The sequence below is a fragment of the Lolium rigidum genome, chromosome 3 (genome assembly GCF_022539505.1).
Source record: "Lolium rigidum isolate FL_2022 chromosome 3, APGP_CSIRO_Lrig_0.1, whole genome shotgun sequence".
NCBI classification, from domain to species: domain Eukaryota; kingdom Viridiplantae; phylum Streptophyta; class Magnoliopsida; order Poales; family Poaceae; genus Lolium; species Lolium rigidum.
In genome coordinates this window covers 378,257,385-378,276,147 of record NC_061510.1, presented here as the reverse complement: position 1 = coordinate 378,276,147, position 18,763 = coordinate 378,257,385, and the positions used below count along the sequence as shown (strand labels likewise).

The 18,763-nt window shown below is 47.5% G+C and overlaps 3 protein-coding genes, 2 non-coding genes and 3 pseudogenes across 6 annotated transcripts; 1 reads left to right on the top strand and 7 right to left on the bottom strand.

The window, feature by feature from the left end:
• Positions 1 to 138: 138 nt before the first annotated feature.
• TRNAR-ACG lies at positions 139 to 211 on the bottom strand. Its single transcript has one exon. It is a non-coding gene; the product is annotated as a tRNA-Arg (tRNA).
• A 2,882-nt stretch (positions 212 to 3,093) lies between these two features.
• LOC124700622 lies at positions 3,094 to 3,969 on the top strand. The gene has a single exon (XM_047232714.1). The coding sequence runs from the start codon at positions 3,094 to 3,096 to the stop codon at positions 3,844 to 3,846; it is 753 nt and encodes a 250-aa protein (XP_047088670.1). The 3' UTR covers positions 3,847 to 3,969.
• Positions 3,970 to 8,060: 4,091 nt separating this feature from the next.
• Positions 8,061 to 10,175, bottom strand: LOC124700620 (60S ribosomal protein L13a-4). Its single transcript, XM_047232713.1, has 4 exons — positions 9,858 to 10,175; positions 9,640 to 9,756; positions 9,475 to 9,562; positions 8,061 to 8,387 (listed from the first exon to the last, which is right to left on the bottom strand). The coding sequence occupies exons 1-4, from the start codon at positions 10,127 to 10,129 to the stop codon at positions 8,244 to 8,246; spliced, it is 621 nt and encodes a 206-aa protein (XP_047088669.1). The 5' UTR covers positions 10,130 to 10,175; the 3' UTR covers positions 8,061 to 8,243.
• LOC124704810 lies at positions 8,491 to 8,575 on the bottom strand. The gene has a single exon (XR_007003692.1). It is a non-coding gene; the product is annotated as a small nucleolar RNA SNORD24 (small nucleolar RNA).
• LOC124704903 lies at positions 8,716 to 8,791 on the bottom strand (annotated as a pseudogene).
• LOC124704904 lies at positions 8,946 to 9,019 on the bottom strand (annotated as a pseudogene).
• LOC124704905 lies at positions 9,174 to 9,247 on the bottom strand (annotated as a pseudogene).
• Positions 10,176 to 11,150: 975 nt separating the features above from the next.
• Positions 11,151 to 16,853, bottom strand: LOC124704377. 2 transcript variants are annotated; one of them, XM_047236631.1, is made up of 8 exons: positions 16,647 to 16,850; positions 14,425 to 14,738; positions 12,559 to 14,332; positions 12,377 to 12,458; positions 12,225 to 12,291; positions 11,949 to 12,134; positions 11,782 to 11,842; positions 11,151 to 11,682 (listed from the first exon to the last, which is right to left on the bottom strand). In XM_047236631.1, the coding sequence occupies exons 1-8, from the start codon at positions 16,777 to 16,779 to the stop codon at positions 11,507 to 11,509; spliced, it is 2,793 nt and encodes a 930-aa protein (XP_047092587.1). In that variant the 5' UTR covers positions 16,780 to 16,850; the 3' UTR covers positions 11,151 to 11,506. The 2 variants fall into 2 exon arrangements, with proteins under 2 accessions (XP_047092587.1, XP_047092588.1); XM_047236632.1 differs by lacking the exons at positions 11,151 to 11,682; positions 11,782 to 11,842 and having other exon boundaries at positions 12,015 to 12,129; positions 16,647 to 16,853.
• Positions 16,854 to 18,763: the final 1,910 nt, after the last annotated feature.

Below are 18,763 nucleotides of genomic sequence, written 5' to 3'. Positions count from 1 at the left end.
ATTTTGCGATGTGATGGTGTGTGGGTACGTTGATTTGAGACATATAGCCTGACGGAACCAAAAACGTATTGAATCAACTTACAGTGGTAGAAACAAAAAGGTTAATAAAAACAACTTGTTGGATAAAAAGATAAAAACCGACTCCGCTGGGGATCGAACCCAGAATCTCTGGTTTCGTAGACCAGCGCCTTATCCATTGGGCCACGGAGTCCTTGCTGGGTGAACAGAGATTTACGCCATGCCGATTAATGAAGTTGACATACCACACGCCGATACGATGATGTGTTGCTACTATCCGAGTGACGAATAACAAGTGACTACGGCGGCGCGAGTTCTGCTATCAGAAGCAAACAAAGTGGAAAGGCATTCTCTGCCTCAGAATTATGACAGGGTCGTTACCCTCTACTGCGTTTGCGTAGTCGGATGATCTAGCTTTTTTGCTTCTTTTGATTATGTGGCTGCGTGCGGCTGGAGCCTGGAGCAGTGGGACTACTTGATTGAACGTCGTCGATTCATCAGACGCTGCCGCTGCGGCGTCGCCCGAGCGCTATCCAGTAGCCTCGGAGTCGGCGAAGAGCCGAAGACAAACTCCTCCGCCGGCAGCTAGCAAGACATAGACAGGCATCGCCGCATTGCCCTCACCGCCACAGACGGGTGTTGTAACTTGTAACACGGCTCCATTTTGTCGCCGATGATGTCCGCGGTCCGCCAACTTGCTTCGTGAGGATACCACAAGCTTTTAGCGCTGCACCTGGCAAAATTCTTCATGCTCGAGATACAACTACTAAATTAATTTACATCGCGCTCGAGACAGCAAGAGCATGGTTGTCCTTATCTTGATACTTTGCCATATCTTAGGATCCTACGATACTATTACTGTCAATTTGATATGGTATCTTAATCTGGTACTATCTTAGTCGTTTCACGATACGTATCGTGCTATCTTTAGTATACAACAACAACAACGACAACAACAACAACCAATCCTTTCAGTTCCAAATAAGTCGGGTAGGCTAGAGTTGAAACACATAAGATTTCGAAGCCAAATTATGATTCCGGAACATGGATAGCTAACTTCCACGCACCCCTGTTCATGGCTAAATCTTTGTCGATATCCAAACCTTCAGGTCTCTCTTAACGGAATCCTCCCATGTCAAGTTAGGTCTACCACGACCCCTCTTAACATTCTCAGCACGCTTTATCCGTCCGCTATGCACTGGCGCTTCCGGAGGCCTCCGTTGGATATGTCCAAACCATCTGAGACGATGTTGGATCAGCTTCTCTTTAATCGGTGCTACCCCAAGAGAAGCTGGTCTCCTGATATAAATTCGTACCATAAGATTTCACGCTTATACTAAAAAGTAAGGGTACAACGGCGTGGCAATGCGAAGAGTAAAAGTTATCTACGAGTCGCAAGGCAAGCTAAGTAACTAAATAGCAATTTATGAAGAATGTATTTTTTTTAGCTAGAGGTTTTGATCATGTTATTTTTTAGCATTGTAATAGGGAAGTTAATATTGTAGTTCATTTTCTTGTTGCTCGTTTAGAAGGGGAGACTTGTGTCCGGACGGGATACCCTCCTGATTTTATTATTTCTAGCTTGATAAACGATGTAACCTTATTTGAGAATCAATAAAATTGCCATGATGGCTTTCCCTAAAAAAAACAAGTAACTAAATAGCATAGTTTGTTCCATTATTTTTGTGCATGTTGTGTATAAAAAAAGGTGTTTGTATATGAAAGAAACTAGTCAACTGGCCATCTGTGTATACTAGGTTTAAAGTATATGTGTAGACCTCAATCTTCTATTTTGTTAGATTGTAATTAGTTATGCTCATATCATGCATTAGATGTCGGCCTATATATCATATATAAATGCAACACTTAAATGATCAGCCTCTCTAAGATCAAGATTGGGTCCAAGCCCAAAGACATAGCCCCCTATTATCCATGTGTCGTCAAAAAGGAAAAAAACAAGTGGCGTGAGGATGAATTGGCTCTCGAAGATCACCTTATCCGCGGAATCCACCTTTGCCCACATGGAGCAATTCGCGGGCCTATGGAATCAACTTCAAAACGTGCACCTTACCGATGACATTATTTGGAACGTATCGGCGAGCGGCGATCGAGTACTCAGCGGCCTCGGCCTACAAGACACAACTTTTAGGCACTATCTCCACGCGCATGAAGAAAAGTTGTTTGGAAAATTTGGGCATCTCTAAAGATCAAATTCTTCGCTTGGTTTGCTCTCCAAAATAGGCTTTGAACGACAGAGTGGCTTGAGAAACGTGGGTGACCAAATTGCGGATTTTGCGGGGTTTGCAAAAGAACCATGGAGTCCGTGGATGACCTCCTCGTGCATTACTGTTTCACCATTAGAGTTTGGGGTATGTAGAAAAAATGGTCTCTACTTCATTGATTTCCAACAATGGCCAACAAAATCTCTTAATGAATGGTGGCTCATCATGGCTTGTTCCACTCCAAGCTGAAAAGCAATTGCTTCCTTAACCCTTCTCACATCTTCGGAAATTTGGAATGAGAGGAAAGGGCGAATGCTCCGAAACAAGTAAGCTCCGCATATGGTCATATTCGACAAGATCAAGAAGGAAATGAAACTTTGGATATTCGCAGGAGCTAAACGTTTGAGTGACTTAATGCTGTGAGAGTAATCTCGTTTGTAAATAAACTTTTAAATTTCTAGTCAAGACTCCTTAATTAATAGAATAAGACAAAACTTTTGCCTCCGTTTAAAAAATATACTCAAGATTTAAATTAGTAGTAACTAAGTTTAAATGCATTTAAGATATGTTTTTAATATTAACTTATATTTTGCATCACAATAAAAATATCATAGTACTATATTGTAGTACAACTATACAATTCTACGATGAGATGTTGTGAGTCGATAAGGTAGATCTCCTCGCTGTGTCTGGCGTATATGAAAATTACACGTACAACAAGTGTTTGGAGCAGGGCCCACCTATCTAGGCCTCTACACCGACGGGCCGGCTGCCGGCCCATAAATAACCCCCAGATCCGAACATGACACCACAAAGTCAAGAAGGACCTCCTGACCCCTCGCCGGAGGACTCCATGGACGCCGCCCGGCCTCGCCTCTCGCCACCCGCCGACCGCTTCCTCGACCTCTTCTCTTCCCCGTCGCCGTCCACATACCTCTCCTCCTCCCCATCTGCGGGCGACGAGCTCCTCGAGGGCGACCTCCTCTTCCCAGCTCCTTCCTCGGACCCACCGCCCCATGCCTCCAAGAACCCGGGTCGCGTTCCGCACGGCCACCTCGGCCTCCTCGCCGCGCTCCACGACGGGGACAGAAAGCTCCTAGGCCGCGGTGGAAGGGGAGGCTCGGCGGCGGTGGCTGCGGCTGCGGCAACAGCAACCACCACGGCGGCCACCGCCGGGACCCTCCTCCGTCGCAAGGCGACCATCGCAGCCGCCGTCGCCGCCGCGGAATCTTCCACACCTTCCCTCTCGCCGCGGTCTGCCACGCGCGCCATCCCGGCGGCGCCCAGACCCAGGAACCCCGAGCAGCCGCCCCTGGCGCCGTACCACCAGTCGGCCCCAGTCAAGGTGCCCGTCCGGCCGCCGCCCCGGAGGCGCGGGTGGGACGAGCTCGACGGCCAGCCAGACAACGAGGAGGAGGATCTCGTACGCGGGGACGCCGCCATGCTGCCGCCGCACGAGATGGTGGCGCGCGCGTCCGCCGCCGGCAGCTTTGGCGCGGCAGCAAATCCTTCCTCGATGCTCGAAGGCGCCGGCCGCACGCTCAAGGGGCGCGATCTCCGGCGCGTGCGCGACGCCGTGTTCTGGCAAACTGGCTTTCTTGACTAGATCCGGCAAAGGTGGTGATGCATGATCTGAGCCGTAGTTTTGGTCATGGGTCATCATCACGGTATGATTCTACAGTGTGTAATCCGGCTTCAGTTTTGATAAGGGAGGGCCGTTTGCAGTTCAGCTAATGTGAGCAAATATTTTCCAAATCTGAAAACATGTGCACAATTTGCTGCGTCTCGAATTCGCTGACTGTAGTGTTTTTTAAATTTTCCTTCTTTACAAGAGATATTAACCTTTTTTGTGTGAGGGAAATATGAAGCTGATTATAGTCCGGACTTCCAACGCGTGACGGCGTGAGCCTTGTACTCTCGAATGAACATGTTGCATAGCTGAATATATTAGTGGAGAACATTCTGAAACAGTGAGTCAGTTAACCTGACAGTTAAGACCCACTGTCCTGAAATCCGTAGGGATTTCCGTGGCTCTGGGCCTCTTTTTTTTTTTTGAACAGGGGACGGTCCCGAAGGACCGAGAGCTTTACTGACATTCAGCGGTGGATTTACATTTTACAAGAAGGGCCACAAGACAAGAGGAAAATACAACCAGACCCTTACAATTTGCACAAAGGACCTTGGAGAGAAAAGCTAAAAAGCAATCAGGTCCTGCTCCAAATCCACCGCAGCAGAGCTCGATGCAGCTCAATCTCAACGACGCCGGGGACGAAACCACTTGGGACGAGGAGACGGGAGCGCACTGCATCCGAGCCAAGGGGCCTCCGAAGTGGCATAGCAGCCAGGAGGTTGATGAAGACCTTCACACGCCGGCCGGTGATCGCCGTAGCCGACGCAAGAGGCTGGAGGGGTCGCCAACCGACCATGAAAGACAGCGGCGCAGAAGACGTCGCCGTGATGCACCTCCAAAGAGAAGCAGCGTAGCTCCCCCGCGGCATAATCAGCCACCAGCAGCCCGGAGGCGTCAAGGCTTCCTCCCCTCGCCACCATGACGAGCGAAGGAGCGCACAATCGACCAACGACCGCCGCCGCCGAACCCGCCAAAAGGACCTTATTAACGGAGATGCCGGCGAGGACCACCTTCCCCGTCATCGGCTCCGACCGATGGAGCTCAATAGGAAGGCGGAGATCGCCGAGATGCGCCGGATCCGGCCCGAAGACCCGGGGCTCTACTCCAAACCAAGCACAAGGCCAAAAACCAAGCAACACGGGAAGACAATCTACTCCTACTATGTACAGGGCTCCGGCGCCGTTCCTCTGCCAACTCCGGCCGGCCGCGCCGCCGGGGAGGGCTCGGGATTGGCCCGGTCACTCAGAAGGCGACTCTCAAGAAGTTGTCGGTGGACGAGAGGAAGAAAGGGGAAAAGGGCCGCCGGCTCTGGGCCTCTTGAGTTCGTGATCCAGCGCAGTGAAGCTTCAGGTCTTGCCCTGCATCACTGGAATGACAATATAAGAGCGTCTTCAAGAGCGAACCCTAAATAGTCGTCGGCACTGCATCCTCCATTTGAGGATGTTGTTCCCACACCGGCGTTTCCTACGGCGACCGGCTAGCATGTTTTGAGCAGAAATTTGGTGACGACGCTTTTATGGGGCTCCAAAACATGCCAGCGTTTTTTTGGGAGCGCCAATACGGACGCTTTCTCTCACTAGAATCCCAATAGATCTATTGAGAGCGCCGGTGGAGATGATCCAAAAACCTAAAAGGAACTCAGTCAAGTCAGTCATGGAGCACAAATATGTCAACTTCTAGACTACGGACCTGCCTAGATTAAGTAGTAAGTAAATCCAACAACATGGTACACTCCAAAATCAAGCTCCGAGCTGAATTTGCTGCTTATATGCCTATTGTTGGTGATTATTAATAGATCTGTGAAATTTTCGATAAAAAATACTAAAAAATCTTGTAAAGTATGGCACCTCGTCAAGATATGATAAGAAAGATCATATCATGAAATTATTGTATACTATTTATTACGTTACATAAACAGAGTAGATTAGGTACTGAGCGCTGAAAGGCTTGCTTACGGCCAAAACTACCGTACATCTGTATCATCCAGAAAATTTGTAGATGAAAGCAAAAAAGATATGCTTGATTGTGGTTAAGAGAGAATGTCGCATTTTATTGATCAAATAAAATCACTATTTAGTCGGGTTATGGTCCGGGGCAACCCAAAAGAAAAACTACAAATAGAACACTCATAAGAGGGAACATACGACGACAAGGCGCTTTGGCACCTATGCTCCTTGTTTTTGAAATAAGTTTTGAACTTACTTCAAAATGTTAAAATATTCTGGCAAAGAAACTTATCGAGAAGTTCGCCACCTGATGATCTATGTGCTCGCAAATGTTGCTTCACAAAAAATCGATATCTTTTGTGTTGTGTGTAGAAAAAAGATTAAAAAATAATTGCTTAAAAAAACTCTTCATAAGATATTTCTTTATTTTTAGGTCTTCTATAACACCAACAACAATATCAAAGCCTTTTTTCCAAACCATCGAAGCATGTTGTTGTTGTTGTTGTTGTTGTTGTTGTTGTTGTTGTAAAAAATCATTGTTTAAAAAATTCAAAGATTAATCGCCCGATTAATCCCTATTCAGTGGTCACCGATTAGTCGATAAACTCATTTATCAGATTAACTCATTTATGACCCGATTAGTCGGATAATTTGCCTATTAATCGCTAATCGTCAGCCGACCGAGTTAACCCCGATAAGCGATTTCCTCAACATTGCTAAAAAATTATCGGTTTTTCGCGAAACTTAGCGTACACTAGAGACATAAACCCTAATCATTTTTTTTACATTTTACAATATGACAATAGAAGAGTAAAAGTGGATTTCTGGATCAAAAGAACCCTTCTACTAGCATCTTCATATGCTTCCACAATGCAAACTGATGATCGGTCCGAACCTGTGAAGAGATGCGCTAGACTTGACTCGATTTACTCTGTGCGACACACACCCTAACAATAATCTCATATATTGTCACCCTAGAATGTAGAGCACCGTAGAGTAGTCGACGGGCCTACCTGTCAACGAATCTGTAGGAACCTTATTCGGCTTCCACCCCTCCGTGACGGAGAGTTGACCGTGGAGTTTTCTAGGAAAAAGTGAGATCATGGGCTCGAGAGGAAATTGCAGGCAACACTAACTGTTGGGGAAGATTTTGCACAAAACCACAACAATGATTTGTTGTTGCACAAAACACCATATTTTATTGTAATCACAGTGTTGATAGCCATTTATTTAATTTGGGCCCACTCTTAGAGCGCGCGTGGCCGATTTGCGTCCACCAACAGAGGTTGGGGGCGAAGCTCATACTCAGTGTACGTCGGGCTGGGTGGGGCGGGATTTCATCGGGCCTACAACGACGGTCTGCATTCTCACGGTGCGGCAGTGCCCGCGACAATGGTCCTCGGCCGATCGGCACTGGTGGGGTGAAACATGCGCCATCGACAACAGCCATAGTGCGGAACGCGCAGATGCCCTTGTCCCGAGAGTACTTCTCCTGACCTGTAGGTAGCGGCGGCTGTTGCGATCTCCGTCCAAGCGCCAACTACTCCTCGGTGACGATGGTGTTGAGCGTATACGCCATTACTGCCACTAAGACTGTTACACGTACTCCCAACCCTCGAGTCGATCTACCTCATGACTAACTCCCTCTCCAACGCCTCCCTACTCGGGCTCATCAACGTGCCACTCCTCTCTGAGCTCGACCTTACCGGCAATGCCCTCCATCTGGAACCTCTACAGCCTACTCATCGAGCTTCACCTACATGGCAACGCTCCCATTGGAGATGGAGTGCATAGCGGTGTTGAGGTGGCTCGGTCAAAGAACACCAACAGCCACTGTGGACGCCACCTTGCTCCTCACAGTGGGCCCGATACATAATTGTAAATTTTTTGTGTTAATCACCTGTTTTGTGTTCTATGCAATTTATTACAACAAAATGTGGTGTTTTGTGCAACAACAAACCATTATTGTGGTTCCGTGCAAAATCTACCCCAACAGTTGGTGTTGAGTGCAATTTCCTCTGGGCTCGATAATGCAATTTTTAGTTCTTTAATTGAGGTTACATCTGAAGAAAATAGAACACAATACAGCTAAATATGTGAGCGCGCCAAAGTCAACAACCACAACAATCTTCACACTACAGTGACCTGATTCATACTGGAGTACCAAAAAACGGATGTAGCAATGACTATGTATGATGGATCAATAGGACAAACTAAAACAGGAGCAATATGACAGGCGACGAATGACATTCAAATGCACACATTTGATAAACGGAACAGTTCACCAAGTAAATTTCAAATGAGGGTAGCAGAACTGCATGCATAACAGAGGTTTACAAACCAGATTGTACTATCACAGGGTTACCAAACTACTAAAAACAAGGACACAGGTTCCACAAAACTGAAGGCACGCAGAAGCCTGATTTCTTAGTATTTGATCGGAGCAAGAATCTCCAGCTGAGCACCCAACTTCTCCTCAGCAGCCTTCTCAGCCTTGACACGGAGCTTGGCCAGCTGCTTTCTCCTGTCGTATGATACCTTGGCCTTCTCCTTCCTCTTCTCCTCCAGCTCCTGAATCAAGACAAGAGAGAGGTGAGCCATGATAGGCAATCATAACCATACACTTAGCGATTATTGCTAGAAGAGTAAAATATGGTATATGTCTAGAACTATAAGCCTCAGAGATCTTGGTGGTTAACATCATCAAGTGGGAGAGAATCCCATCAAGAGTAGCAAATATTTAGCTAACATCACAGGCTCAACACAGCATAAAACGCAAACACACAATTAAAACTTGGCCAATCACTTAATCAAGTAGACGTAAAAACAATTACCATCAGAACTGCAAGTAGTACAATCGGTTAAAACAACATAATTTGCATATCAAAAAGATGGCATGATCTGTCAGAAGTAGCTGGTTATAATAATCATGAAACATCAGTGGGAATCCGATTGATTTTCTTCGTCACCCAGATTCATGCACATCTCAAGCTAGCAAAACAACACAAATGTACAAATAATGTGCCAAGTACAAATAATGTGCCAAATAATGTACCAAGCATGAGTCTACCTATGAAACACCAATCACACAAATGAGCAAAGAATTGTTTAAACTGAAGAGACCGCATGATCCGTCAGAATCTGGTTATTTATAATCATGAAATATCAGTGGGAATCCGATTGATTTTCTTCGTCACCCAGATTCATGCACATCTCAAGCTAGCAAAACAACACAAATGTACAAATAATGTGCCAAGTACAAATAATGTGCCAAATAATGTACCAAGCATGAGTCTACCTATGAAACACCAAACACACAAATGAGCAAAGAATTATTTAAACTGAAGAGACCGCATGATCCGTCAGAATCTGGTTATTAATAATCATGAAATATCAGTGGGAATCCGATCGATTTTCTTCGTCACCCAGAATCATGCTGTCTGAAACCGAACATAGGAAAACAAAAGTGCTTAACTGTGCGGGACTCTATGTGGCAAATCAAAATGCTAAATGGCAAGTCAGTTCAACGCCACAGGTAATTGAGATCACAAGACATACAGAAGTAACAGAACTGATAGCTAATGATATCATAACACACTGTAAGAATTTGGCAACTAATGAGCATTGAGCATTGATGAAACAAGAAGAAACAGCTTACCTTGATGGTTTCGTGGTAGTTCCACCCAACCTCCTTGGAGAGCTCGCCCATAAGGCAGTACTTGTGCCCGGGCTGCAGCCTCAGAACCCTGCAAAACAACAAGCAATGTCAACACCGAACTCGCATACGCGAAGGAGATCTAGACGACATGGGAAGGCGACGTACTTGAGCGCATCGGGGATGACCATGCGCTTGGTCCTGTCGTACGGCGGGGGAACACCCTCGTAGACCTTGAGTCTGGCGAGGGCAGCCTCACCCCTCTTGGTCTTGTGTGGAATCATACTGCACAGAGCACCCAGCACGACATCAGAAACAACAGAATCGAAATGATAATCACAAATCCTAGAGAGGGCAAGGATCTACGGCGTTGCTCTCGTACGTACCCGCGGATGGTTCGCCAGAGGATCTTGGACGGGGCGCGGAAGTGGATGGGGCCGTGGGAGGGCTTGGTGTTCATCCTCTTGCGGAGGAAGCGGAGGTACTTCATCTTCTGGCGGACGAGGCCGCCGGACAAGCAGATCTCCTCGCAGCGGACCACCACCACGCGCTGCCCGTTGAGCAGCTCCTTGGCGACGATCGACGAGAGCCGGCCGAGCATGTGGTGGCGCCCATCCACCACCACGCGCTTCGCGCAGACGCCGGAGCCGGACACCATCTCGCCTGCTTACCTCGAGGCGGCGGCGCTACTAGGGTTTGGAGATCGGGGTGGAGGCGGAATGGAGAGGGCTGCGGCGCTAGGGTTTCCAATTTATAGAGGTCCGCCTTTAGGGTGTTTGCCTGCCGCCGTTATTGGGCCAGCCCGGGCCGTAATATTAATGGGCCATCGTTATATTTGGGGGCTTTACAAGGAGTTATTCTGCGCTGACGGGCTTGCTGGAGGATTTCGACCGATAAACGCGGTTGTGCTGGATGATTTTATATTTTTCTGCTAAAAACGAAGATGATTTCACATAGTAAAATGATTACTTCTCCCCTAAGAAGAACTTTGAATGTGGAATACGGCAGAATTATCTTTGCAATGTTTTTATATAATTTATTTATTTTCTTCACAGAGGATTGCACATAATTTTAGATGGCTGGTACAACTGTGAGTAGCTTTCAATTTTTGTAAACCACGTTATCAATTTTATTATTTTAAAAGAATAAATAGTAAGCCTAAGTTTACAAGTGCTGAATCATGTTGTGCACAGACCCCTGTGTGAAAATAGCGTTGCAAAAGTTGATTTCATGTTTGGCAAACTACTATGTTACAAACTACTCCATCCATTTCATAATTCTTGTCGCAAATTTGGATGTATCCAAATCAATGACAAGGATTATGAAACAGGTAGAGTACGTAATTACTCTTAAAATACTAAAAAATAATAATTGCATTTTCAGCGAAGATGGATATATCCTGTATAGTTCTTCTTTTAGCCACGACAGTTTTTGAAACTCATATTCTACAAATTTATGACAAAAACATGTCGAAGCAGTTGAAACAAATGTTTTTTCACTTTAGCAAATGGGATTGTCATAGTCCACTACAATAGTACTAGACCTTGTCTAGTTGTCGGTATAGTTAGTCTGTCACGATTCATGAGAAAATGACTGCAATATAGAAAGAGGGACAGTCGACACTCAGGGAACATTGGACAAGAAAAAACATCATAATCGACTCACACAAAGAGATGACAAACAATTGAAGATTTTGAGTCACAGACAAATTTCATTCATATTCATTGAGACTGTTCATATAAGAAGTTAGTGCGAAAAATACAATCCTCAATACACCAATTTTTCCTGTAATCCACGGTAAAATTAGTTGGGATGTCAGGTATACTGCGAACATACTGAAACTTCGCCTCATGTCTAAAGAATCAACAAAAGATCAGTCCACAATGGCTCATGGTAGAATTAGTTGGGATGTCAGGTATAGTGTGAACATACAGTAACTTCCCTTCATTCCTGAAGAATCAAACATAACATCAGTCAACAATGGCCCAAGGTGAGTGGATAAACTGCTGGACTGCCTCCCTGGATGTTCAGATATTCAGGCAAGGCAAGTGACAGAGCCGCGCCCTTCACCAGCTATTTCAGCATAGAAGTTCCAATGTGGATCACTCGGTGTAATGAAAGGTTGACCAAACGGATGATTGCGAACAAAGCACTCAACATCATCTGCAAAAATGAGGTTCTCCAGATACACACGAAGATCCCCACCAGGACCTGCTTATCAGGAAGTGTAAAGCGTACGCATCAATATGTTGCATAATTGTGTAAGAGGTGACTAGGTAAGTGTATCAACATGAAGTGGCGAAGGCATACCCAATGAATTGTCGTTCTGGTTAAGATAGCTGAATGGCTGAGGAAAAATGGCACTATATGGCTGCATAATAGCATAAAAGGTGGGTTATTCATATAAGGAATGTTCAAATAAGCAGATAATATACAGTAAACACAACACTGGTATAAGAAAATGGTTGAGCAAATACCGGATTGCGCAGAGCCTTGTAAGGAGAATCATCCACAAGTAATGTATTGGAAGGTGAAAATTCTCCCTCCTGCCATGGAAGACCAGGTTCTTCCTTATTCCACAGTTTCCTCAATTCCTTCAGTACTATTGGTTTGTGCATGTTCTCCAGTGTTTTGCGTCCAGTAATTGTGCATTTAGACCTGTCCTGCCCATATGAAAATCACAAACATATTAGGACCGAAATAACATGCAATTGAGCATGCCCACCTACCATAGGTTTGTTTTTGTTACCTACCCAGGAAAACAGCAGGTATGGTTTGAGATCTCTCATGAGGATATCAACAACAGAATCAACATTTTTTCTGGAGAAATTAGGAATCCCACAATAAGTAACAAGAGAAGAATGAGGGTAAGTAAAAAAAAAATGTGCATGCTAATAAATCATACCGTTTCCTTGAGGACCATATACCTAGCTCGAAGTTTCGGATGCAGAAGTTGAGAAAATCCTCACAGTACGGTCTTCGGAAGACTGATAGAAAGGTGTATCGCCATATTAATACTATATATCGCCATTATGTATCAGCATTATCGCAAATAATAACTATGGACGATTATATAAATAACTTTACCTAGTTTCCCTCGAACCTTCGCATCAGCCATGTGAGCATTGTGAGTATCCTCATTGATATCCGCAAGCAAGCCATTAAGATCTAGAATAAGGAGCTTTTTCTTCCTGGCCCCTACCAAAGAATGTCTTGGTGAAAAGGCAACTCTAAGATTTTCGCTGCATGTCTGAGGTAAACTTGAAGGGCTTATGCGGTTAATGTTGTGATATGTCGAGGAGTAAGCCAGTTCTTGCTCCTGCATTGTATTTCTCTTGGTACTCGTATGATCAAAATAACTTCTTCCAAATCCATATTCTGCCATGACACCTGATCCATAGATGCCCATACTGTGATGGACACCTGCTCTGAAGTTAGGGTCTGCCATGGCGCCAGATCCATAGATGCCCATACTGTGATGAGCACCTGCTCTGAAGTTCGGGTCTGCCATGGCACCAGGTTCATAGATGTCCATACTGTGATGAGCACCTGCTCTGAAGTTCGGGTATGCCATGGCACCAGGTTCATAGACGTCCATACTGTGATGAGCACCTGCTCTGAAGTTCGGGTATGCCATGGCACCAGATCCATAGATGTCCATACTATGATGAGCACCTGCTCTGAAGTTCGGGTTTGCCACGGCGCCTGATCCATAGATGTTCATACTGTGATGAACACCTGCTCTGAAGTTCGGGTCTGCCATTCCTTCCTGAAAGAAGTTGGCGCCTTCGTTAAATGGATACGAAGGGCTTATGCGGTTAATGCTTTGATGATATGTTGATAAGCAAGCCAGTTCTCGTTCCTGCATTTTATTTCTGTCAGTACCGGTATGATCTAAATAACTTCTTCTGAACCCATAGTCTGCCATGTTGCCTCCACGGATGTCCATACTGTAATGAACATCTGCTCTTAAGTTAGGGCATGTCGTTCCTATCTGAAAGAAATTGGTGCCTTCATTGAATGGATATGACTGGTTTTTCTGATTTTCAGAAGGTAAGACATTTTCTTTTACAGCGCTGTTAAGTGACGTATGAGGAATAGCTTCTCTCATATGCTTAACCGACCCCAGATTCCGGCGTTCTTCTAAGCTGTAACGCCTGGAAATTACATCAGAAGGTTTGTTAAAATCTCCTCTCTGATAAAAATATTCTCCGGTTGTTGGGTCTAGGCAGTTGGTCTTGACATTTGCACTGGAAACAACATCAGAAGGCTTGATAAAATCTTTTCTCTGATAAAAATATTCCCCGGTTGTTGAGTCTAGGCAGTTGGTCTTGGCATTTGCTTTAACTCCACCTTGAAGTGTCATCAGAGAAACATTAGTGCTGGCCGGTTGGTTGTCAAGCATGCAGGAACCCAAGCACGTTGCAACATTCTCAGTTTCTTTCTCTTCAAATGAACTATGCAGAATTTCATCATACTTCTTCTCAATGATACTGTCCACATTCACAGTTTCCCCTTCAGTAGTCTTTGCCTTAGCTACCACCAACGAGTCAGTTGGGGTCACCTCCTCAGGGTTTTGCTTAGCCCTCAAACTCATGCATTTAGGAGCTTCCTTATTGTCCTCGGTAACTATTGTTGCCAAAGAAGAGTTGCCAGTGCTAGTTGGCAAAGGAAGATCCTGTGCAGTGTTACTTTTATAAACGCAATTATGATTCTCTTTTCCTCTGCTTCCATTATTTTGTTCCCTCTCATCCTTCAAACAGCTAGAGTTAAGAGACGACCAGTTTTCATTTTCCTTCAATTCCCCCAAGGTCCCTGCCAAACCGACAATCTTCTTATCTTCACATAATGGTTCTTCATTCTGAAAACCAATGTGAACATTAGTATTTAAAGCAAAGGACTAATAACACAAGTACTTCCCAGTATGCTGCAACTATCATGCAAGCAACTTACATCGGATTTCTTTTGAAACTTGCTCCTCGAATCTTTGGATTCTACCACAGAAGGAGAGTTGTCAGTAGAAACCTGCACCTCTTTGTTTCCAGGCTGAAAATTCCTCTTCCTTGTCCCGTCTGAGTTCATTGCCTGCTTGGAGGCATCCTGAACTAAAGTAGTATCATCCAAATGCGCTTCCAGATAACAAGGGCCTGATTTGCGGGGTGAATCTCCTCGAGTGGGAATAGCAATTCCGTTGCCATTCTCCGAGTTGCTACCAGCGGTGTCATGCAGGCCTCCTTGACCACCACTTTCTGTGTTTTCAGTGACGTCTGCATATTCAGAGTACTGCAGTCAGCTTATCAATTTTCCAGCCCGAAGTTCAAGCTAAGTCGAAACTGCAAAGCTCAAACACAACGCGCCTATTTTCTCGAACCCAATCGGCATGTCGTTTTGTATTAGTAGTAGTAGAAGAAAATGCAAGCTCAAAGACCTTTCTAAATGAACACAGAGACCAAAAAAACAGAAAGGCTTACCCTATAAAGAGAAAACTGCATGGGTGGTCCTAATTCTTTTCATGTGCCTTCACTTTGATCCCTATTCTTTAAAATTGAACACCTAGGTCCTAATTTTTTCATAACTGATTCACACGAGGTCCTAAATTGGTTTGACCTACGTTGACTAGAGCCACGTCGACAATGGGTCCCAGCCAGACATGTATATTTGCGAAATGGACCCTCAATTGTATTCCTTCCAAACCAAATGTCCCAGCGATGGCGCGGGGGGGAGCCTGCTATACTGCCGGAGCTTGCTATGTGCCACCCCTAGCTCGTCGCGGCGTGGCCCTCCTCCCAAGCTCGCGCAGCCACGCACATACGCCTCTGGCCGCAACCGCCGCTCGCGTACGCCCGCACCCGCTCTGGCCGCCGCCACGCACGCACGCCTCTGGCCGCAACCGCCGCTCGCGTACGCCCGCACCCGCTCTGGCCACCGCCACGCGCGCACGCCTTGGTCGTAGCTGCTGGTCGCGCGCCCGCACCCACCATGGCCACCGCCACTCGCATATGCCCCTGGCCGATACCACGCGCGTACGCCCACGGCTGCAGCCGCCGGTCGCACGCACCCGCACCCGCCCTGGTCACCGCCATGCGCGCACGCCCACGGCTGCAGCCGTCGGTCGCGCGCCCGCACCCACCATGGGCACCTCCACTCGCGCATGCCCATGGCCGCAGCCGTTGGTTTTGCGCGCGGCCGCCATGGCCGCGCATGGCGCTGGCCGACGCCACGCGCGCACACCCTGGCCGCAGCCGCTGGTTGCGCGCCCGTACCCGCCATGGCCACCGCCACTCACGCATGCCCCTGGCCGACGCCACGTGCGCACGCCTCTGTCCGACGCCGCCGGTCGCGCACGCCTCTGTCCGATGCCGCCGGTCGCGCGCACCTGCACCCACCCTGGCCGCCGCCAAAGCTCACGCTTCCACATCCGCAGCTCGCAGGAGACCACCTCTGGCTGCGACGGCCCTGGCCGTTGGCGGCCCTATCACTTGCCCCGTTGCCCGGCCCCGACCGCTGCCACCTGCACCAGGCCGCCGCCATAGTTCACGCACGTACGCATCTGGCCATCGACGCAGGTCGCACGGGCCCTTGTTTGGCGCGCGTCAAAGATCTGAAGTGGGGACGAAAAGGGACTGTGCTTTGAAAGAAATACAAAATAGTGGGCATTTTTGCAAAAATGCTAGTCCAGCCGGTACTCTTCCAGGGCTCCACTGTCGACGTGGCAGTGGTCAAACGCCACACAGATAGGTCAACGTTGGTCAGACCGATTTAGGACCTCCTATGAATCATTTACGAAAGATTTAGGACCTAGACGTTCAATTTTAAAGAATAGGGACTAAAGTGAAGGGACGGAAAAAGAATTAGGACCACCAGTGCGGTTTACTCCCCTATAAAACAGCAAAGAAAGAAAATAGAAAACCGAAACTGTAGACTCGTCCTCCACCTACTATACTAGCAGAAACACAAATGTTTGCGAACTTATTCGTCACGATCAAAGTATCCGTTTACAGGGGTCGATCATGAGCCCGAGAGACCCCAGACCAGCGCGGAGCCTTCCATAACGAAAGTAGGACAAGAGACGCTCGGTTACTTTTTTTTTTTGTCAAGCGATTATACAACGGCGATGGTCTACTGGAGGAAGAAGCAAAAACCCTCCTATCCGCCGAGGAAAGTCGTTGTGGTACCTGTAACGGGAGCATCCTCGGGCGTGGTGCCAGCGATGGAAGTCCCGGAAGCAGCAGGGGCTCCCCGCTCCATCGACGCGTCCGGGACCGGGGCGGCGGAGTCCCGGCGCTCCGGCGCCGGCGGAGGGTTCATCCAGATCTGACGCCGCGGCGAAATCCAGAAGCGGAAAGGATTTGGAAATTTGGGGGCGAAGGGCGACGGGAGGGAGGAGGATGTCGTTGGGGCAAAGCAAACAAAGGACGTCAGAAGGAATAGGAGTGATGGCGTGCAGCCTTTGATGCTGTCTCTGCCTCGTGCTCCACCAAAGTCGTAATGGCGGTACGGTGGGAGGGCCCGAGGTGACCGTTCGATTTGACGTGATGGATTCGGGTCCGAGTTGAACGAGGTTTCGGTGGGGCCGGCTTGGGTGAACTAATCACCCCGTGCATCGCAAGGGCTTTCCTTCTCTGTAGTACTGATTTTTTAAGGGTGTTTGCAGAATTTTGAAAGAAAGATAGAAAAATGTTACTTCCACCAATTCATATTAGTTAATGTTAATATAGATGTATCTAAAAGAACATCTCTCGGTTTATGTTTAAATGTTTGATGTCAATTCACTGTCATCTCCCCCTCCCACCGCTCTTGCTCTTTCCCTTTGGTAGCCACTCTCTTCCTACCGGGCCGCCCCCGACTCCGATCCGGCGGCGCTGCCGGCCGGAGATGGAGAAGGGGGGCGCCGGAGTAGTTAGGGTAGTTTGTAGTCTTGGCCATGTGCCAGTAGTGGGCTTCTGCCCGGTAGTTGGAGGCGAGCAGCAGATCTCGGCGCCCAGATCTTGGCTGTTCTAGGATCCCTCTCTCGTCTCTGCTTGCTCTGATGGCAGGAGCTGGAGAGGCGGACGGGAATCACCGTCTCCCTGAATAAGAAAGTGGCTGCTGGCCACCTTCTAGCGTTGGGATGTGCAGCTCCTCTGTTCTTCCTGGTCGGCCGAGGTGGCGAGGAGGAGGGATGGTGGGGAGCCAAAAATCCAGGACCTTCGACACCTCTGGCCGGCCATGGTGGCGAGGAGAGGCGAAGCAGTCCATGGGTGACCCTGGTGTTTAGCGGTGGTCTCTGGCCTCCAGTTGAGGTCCTCTTAAATAAGCGAGTTCTTCGGGTTCTTCTTCAACCCCATCTTCTCCGCCTGCCTCATCCTATCAGTGGCAGGATTGGTGAGTCTGATGGCAGGCAGCTTTGCATCGTCGGCGTTGCTGAAGAATCCTTTGCTGCAAGGTGCTTCTTTTCCTCCAGTTTTAGCCCTCTACAATGCGCCGAGGTGGTGAAGGATGGAGGGGTAGATTGGGTGAGCAGAAGCGCTAGCCAGCAGTGGAGTTGGGAAGCTATCTTCTTGAGCATCTTCTCGGTGGCGGATTGCCGTTCGACATCTAAGGCCAATGGCCTATCCAACAGCCGGCGCAAGGATCCGGCGAATACTCAACCTCCTTTGTGAGGCCCATCTGGAGGTCTGCAACCGCATACTACGGCTGCGTAGAAGCAAGTGGTTTCGTCCCCGTCTCTGCGCATGACGGCGGCGTCGCGGACCTCCGGCTCGGCGGTGGAGCAAGAGAAGGATCGGATTTCTTTTTTCTATTTCTTAGTGAGGTCTTTTCTGCAAATAATAGGGACCTATATGTTTTTTTTTGATCTTATGGGGTCCTTTGTAATAACTTGTACCTCCACCGTTTGGTTTTAATGAGAAGCTTCCGGACCCTTCGGGGCACTCCTTGTTCAAAAAAAAGCAATATATGTGATACTCTAATGTTTGATGAGATGGTGTAGATAATATATATGTATGTATTTGTGGTTGTTTTGCGTGGAAAAACAAGTCAAAAGGAAGCAGGAAAATATTCACCAGGCTGGATAATTTGGCTAAGGACTTTCGACGATGTCGCGCAGTAATACCCTCGACAGGGGGGCGGACTTTTGCCCGGATTTTCCTGGAGGCCGGATTTTCTGGGGGGGGGGGGTGGATTATCCGGCCCTCACTTACACTGGATAATCCGGCCCTCGAAATGCCCCAATGACTGGATTTTGAAATGGGGTATTTAGACCCCCCTTCTTCCTCCTCCCCAAGCTGCTCAATCATTGCACAAGTTCATC